Here is a 6,204-nt window from a genome sequence, read left to right on the forward strand (position 1 = left end):
GGGATGAGTATCAACTTGAGTGAGCCTGAGATCACCACTAAACAAGGATTGCCAGCAGTGTTGTATGTGAAAGATGAAGTATTAAAAGATTTGGCATCTACCTGTAAATTCACCTTGATAGGAAAATTCATATATACTATGCCTAGATTAGAACTCATTAGGAAAAATTTTATTCTCCAAACTCAGCTGTCTGGGGGGGTTAAAATTGCTCATTTCAATTCTAGACATGTGTATATTGATCTTGATAATGAGTTGGATTACAATATGGTTTGGACAAAACAACGTATGACAATTGCTGGACAAGTCATGAGAATCCAAGCTTGGACTCCAACATTTACACCTGATGAAGAAACCCCTCTTGTTCCTATATGGATATCACTACCAGAATTACCTTGGCATTGCTACAACAAGGAATTCATAACTAGCCTCTTATCACCCATTGGGAGAGTCTTATACTTGGATTCTGCATCCATTAACAAAACTAGAGGCAGTCAAGCAAGAGTGAAAGTACAAGTGGACTTAACCAAGGATAGGCCATCCCATATTTGGATGGGATATATAGGAGAGGACATAACTGATGGTAGATGGCAAAAAATAGATTATGATAGCATACCTAACTACTGTTTTTATTGTAAGCATCAAGGGCATAAGGAATCTGATTGCATTGTTAAGCAAAGGGATGCTGAGAATACAAGGAAAAAAGAGTTGGAAAGAAACAAAGACAGACAGGGTAATATTTACAATAGCAATGAAGTATCACAATCTTTCCAGGTTATGGAACCAGGTATAAGGGAGAAAGTTCATATCCAACAAACACAATCAACACATGATAATCAACAACTGTTGGGACAAGATGAATGGCACACACAAAGAAGGAAAAATCCAAATCAACAAGTCAGATTTAATATAGACAGGGTGGCTGCTCAACAAACACCAGCTCAGACAGGTAATGTTTCTATACCTACTAAGAACACTTATATTAATTTGGAATTGCAGGAACTCACAACTGATGAAGAAGAAGTGGAGGAACAGATAAAGCAAACTCATGAGAATAAGTCACACAATGTTGATCATCTCAACAAGAGTCAGTCTTACAACATTGGAGAACATAGTGATCAAAGGAATAAACAACAAAGAAGAGATATTCAGGTACAAAGGAAGGATCAAACTGGTTACCAACAGGAAAAAATAACCAGCCCAGGTATTGACTCAAGGATCCATTCCCCTGCACCCCTTACTATTACTACTGGTTCTGATACTACTGGTGTAGCTGTTGGAGGTGTGGAAGGTGAATGTCAGGAGACACATAGATTAATTCAATCTAGACTTGATAAAGGAAAAGGTAAAATTGATGAACTGGGATCATTGAATGATAAAGTACCCCCTGATAAAATCAATATTAATGATCCATCTCAACATCATAATAAGAATGTTGATAACATTGGTAATATTCCTAATATTCATCATAGAGATAATCTTAATGAGTATAAAGAACTTGATTTTGAGGAAGAGTATGATTCTGATACTCAATTCTTAAGGGAAGGTAGGGAGCCAAGGGAAGACATAGGTTCATCTCATCAAATTCACAAAAGAACCCTATTAAACACCTCTAATGTTGATGAAATTAGAGATGTTACAGCTAAACAAGGGCTCTCTCCAAGAGGTAGAAAATTACTTAAATCTAATCAAAATACTAGCATGAATAAACCTAATACTAGAGCTAGAAGTAGAGGATTTTGATGATTAAGATGCTTTGTTGGAATGTTAGGAGCATCACTACTTTTGGTGCTCTTGAAAGATTGATTAATTTGAGGAGGCTCCATAATCTTTCTATGTTGGCTGTTTTAGAACCTTTTCAAATCAATCTCATATTGATTATTTCAAAATGAAATTACTAATGAATCATAGCTACAGTAATATCAATAATAAAATTTGGCTTTTTTGGTCTAATGAAGTTACTTGTACTATAATGGATAGTGATCAACAACAGGTGACTTGTGAGGTTAGCCATGTTAATTGTAGTGACAAATTCCTTATGACTTATGTTTATGCTAAGTGTAAGGATCATTTGAGGAAACCTCTTTGGGATGTTATGTTAAGATGGTCTGTAACTTCTTACCCTTGGTGTCTTTTAGGAGATTTCAATGTGATAACCTCAGTCAATGAGAAATTGGGAGGTAGAGATTATAATATCAAAAAGAGTCTGGAATTTATTAGCATTATTGAGGCTTGTGGTTTATTGGATATGGGATATCATGGTCAAAACTATACTTGGTGCAACCATAGGAAGGATGGTGCAAGAATCTGGAAAAGATTGGACAGGGGTATGACAAATGACAAATGGATTGAAACAATGCCCCATTCTAGCATTACTCATCTTCCATCTATAGGATCAGATCACAGTCCTTTATTGTTGGAAATTAGTAATGCACAGACTAATATTACCAAATATTTTAAATTTTTGAATTGTTGGACTGAGAATGTTTCATTCTTATCTATTGTGGAAGAGTGCTGGAAAAGAGCTGTGAGTGGTAATCCTATGTGGAGTTTACATACAAAGATGAAGAGGTTAACTAGAACATTGAGAGAATGGTCAAAACATGAGTATGAGGATATATTTGATAAGGTGAAGAAGTATGAGGAATTGGTAAAGGAGGCTGAAAATAATCTGGTTATTAATAATAATTCTGCAAATAGGGAGAGATTGAAAGCTGTCAATGCTAATTACATTAAGTATTTGAAGCTTGAATATAATATTTTACAGCAGAAAACTCAAATGCACTGGCTAAAGGAGGGGGATGCAAATACCAAATATTTTCATGCTGTGATTAGAGGTAAAAGAAATAGAATGGCTATACACAAAATGATGGAAGATAGTGGAGCTTGGATCCAAGGGGAAGACAATATTGCTAAAATGGCTTGTGATTATTATGAGGAGATTTTTAATGGAAATTCTGATAAGATTAATGAAGAGTATCTCCAGTGTCTTAATAAAGGTATCACTCATGAACAAAATGAATCATTAGACAGATTACCTGATGAGGATGAATTGAAAAGGATCATTATGAGTATGAATCCTAATTCAGCCCCTGGTCCTGATGGTTTTGGTGGAAGATTCTTTCAAGTATGCTTTGATATTATTAAAGAAGATCTGTTGGCTGCTGTTAGATATTTTTTTAGTGGTAATATTATGCCTAAATATATGACTCATGCTTGTCTAATCCTTCTACCTAAGATTGATCACCCCTGCAGACTCAAAGATTACAGACCTATCAGTCTTAGTAACTTCACCAATAAGATCATCTCTAAGATCTTTAGTACTAGATTGGCAGCCATCCTACCTAGTATAGTATCTGAAAACCAATCAGGTTTTGTCAAAGGTAGAAGCATCTCTGAGAACATCCTGTTGGCTCAGGAGATTATCCATGGTATTAAAAAACCTAGAGAAGGTAGTAATATAGTCATTAAGCTGGACATGAGTAAAGCCTATGATAGAGTTTCATGGACCTATACTTGCCTTGTTTTGAGAAAAATGGGATTTAGTGAAGTGTTCATTGATAGAGTTTGGAGGATTATGAGTAATAATTGGTACTCTATTGTTATTAATGGCAAGAGGCATGGTTTTTTCAAATCTAAGAGGGGGCTTAAACAGGGTGATCCACTATCTCCAGCATTATTTATCCTAGGTGCTGAAGTCCTTTCAAGACAACTCAATCTACTTCACCAAAATCAGTTATATAGAGGGTTCCATATGGAGATTAATGGTCCTAGAATTAATCATCTTAGTTTTGCAGATGATATAATCATTTTTACCTCTACTGATAATTATTCTCTTCATCATGTAATGAAGATTATTGAACAGTATGAGGAAGTTTCTGATCAAAATGTAAATAAGGAAAAAAGTTTCTTTATGGTAACACCTAAAACTAATTCAGCTATTATAGATGAAATAAAGAGGATTACTGGATTTGGTAGGAAGAATAGCCCTATTAACTATCTTGGATGCCCTCTATATTTTGGAGGACAAAGAGTTATCTATTACTCTGAGGTTGTTGAAAAGGTGATCAAAAGAATTGCTGGTTGGCATTCCAAAATTCTAAATTTTGGAGGCAAAATTACTTTGGTGAAGCATGTATTACAATCTATCCCTATTCATACACTTGCTGCTATTTCTCCTCCAAAAACAACTTTAAACTGTATTACAAAAATTATGGCTGATTTCTTTTGGGGGATAGACAAAGATGGAAAGAAATACCATTGGTCTTCATGGGAAAATATGACATATCCAACTAATGAAGGAGGTATTGGTGTAAGATCACTTGAAGAAATCTGTACTGCCTTTCAATATAAGCAATGGTGGGAGTTTAGAACCAAAAATTCCTTGTGGAGTCAATTTTTGAAAGCCAAATACTGTCAAAGAGCCAATCCTGTGGCTAAAAAATATGATACTGGGGATTCTTTAGTATGGAGATATTTAACAAGAAATAGACACAAGGTAGAACCTCTTATTAAATGGCATATCAATTCTGGTAATTCAAGCTTCTGGTGGGACAATTGGTTGGATATTGAAACTCTTGCCAATCAATGTGATCATATATCTAGTTTAAATAACAGTATTATAGCTGATTTCTTAATAAATGGGCAATGGAATGAAAGATTATTGAGACAACATGTACCCCCTTGGTTGATACCTAATATTCTTCAAACAACTATCAATTTTAAACCAAGGCAAAAAGACACTGCTATATGGATTCCTGTTGAGTCTGGCAACTTTACTATTGCATCTGCATGGGAAAACATTAGAAAGAAAAGAAACACTGATCCTATAAATAATTTTATATGGCATAAACACCTACCTTTTAAAATAACTTTCTTTATTTGGAGAGCTTTAAAAGGTAAATTGCCCACTAATGAAATCCTACAGAGGTTGGGTCTTGAGATATCTGATTGTTATTGTTGCTATAATAAAGGTAAAGATGATATTAACCACATACTTATTAATGGCACATTTGCCAAATATATTTGGAGGATTCATGCATCAACAGTTGGAGTAATTCCAGCTCATACTACCTTGAAACATCACTTACTGCAATGGAAAAATCTGCAATCAAAAAATGAGGTACACAAACTTCTTTTACATATTTTACCTATTCTCATTTGTTGGAATCTATGGAAGAACAGGTGTTCTATCAAGTATGGAAGGAAGAAGTCAAGCATATACAAAGTGAAATATGGCATATTTAAAGATGTGATGCAGGTTATCAAAACAGTTTTTCCTACCATACCATGGCAATCTAGTTGGAGCAATTTGATCAATCTAATAGAGCAATGTCAACAACAATACAAGATAATCATGGTAAGCTGGACTAAACCAGGTATAGATAATTATAAACTCAATACAGATGGTAGTTGTTTGCATAGTTCAGGACAGATTGGAGGAGGAGGAATTCTAAGGAATTATCAAGGTAAAATAATTTTTGCTTTTTCTTTACCATTTGGCATTGGTACTAACAATATTGCAGAGATTAAGGCTGCACTATATGGGCTGAGTTGGTGTGAGCAACATGGCTACAAAAAAATAGAGTTAGAAGTAGATTCAGAGTTACTATGTCAATGGATCAACAACACAATCAATATACCTTGGAGATGTGCTGAAACTGTCCAACAAATTCAACAGATAGCTAGGAAAATGGATCATTTTCAATGTCATCATATATTTAGAGAAGCAAACTGTACAGCTGATATGTTATCCAAATGGAGTCACAATTTGGAAATACCTCAACATTTCTATACAATAAGACAACTCCAAGGAACAATTAGAGGAAGTTATGTGTTGGAAAAGATGGGCATACAAAATTTTAGAAGAAGGAAGCTCAAGAGAATTAAACATCCTCCTTAGTGTTTTCATATTCATATGTGTAATATTACAATTGACATTAAACTTTTATTGACTGTGTTAGCAATATAAGTTTACTATTTCATTTCCAATCTTGTAAAAGGGAGAGTCTCCCTAATTTAAGCTTTCTTAGGATTTATTTCCATAGCTAGGCATCTTATTGTATAAGGTTATATTGATATATCTTAGTAGATGTATCAATACATACCTACCAAATCATAGAAGGTAAGGTCTAGTCCCCCTTCTTGTAATTTTGATTTTCATGAAATGATAAGGCCTGGGGGTGATGCTAAGCCCCTGACCCACTC

At 34.5% G+C, this 6,204-nt stretch overlaps 1 protein-coding gene across 1 annotated transcript in view; it reads left to right on the top strand.

Annotated features, from left to right (window-relative positions):
* Window positions 1–5,899, top strand: part of LOC138338247 (uncharacterized) — a 6,562-nt gene extending 663 nt beyond the window's left edge. Inside the window, exons 1-2 of the mRNA XM_069289033.1 lie at window positions 1–1,663; window positions 2,136–5,899. The exon at window positions 1–1,663 is cut by the window's left edge and continues 663 nt beyond it. Of these exons, the coding sequence (XP_069145134.1) occupies window positions 1–1,663; window positions 2,136–5,899 (5,427 nt within the window). The remainder of the gene's footprint in view (window positions 1,664–2,135) is intronic.
* The last annotated feature ends 305 nt before the right edge of the window (window positions 5,900–6,204 follow it).

This window comes from Solanum lycopersicum, chromosome 9 (genome assembly GCF_036512215.1).
Source record: "Solanum lycopersicum chromosome 9, SLM_r2.1".
Classification (NCBI taxonomy): Eukaryota; Viridiplantae; Streptophyta; class Magnoliopsida; order Solanales; family Solanaceae; genus Solanum; species Solanum lycopersicum.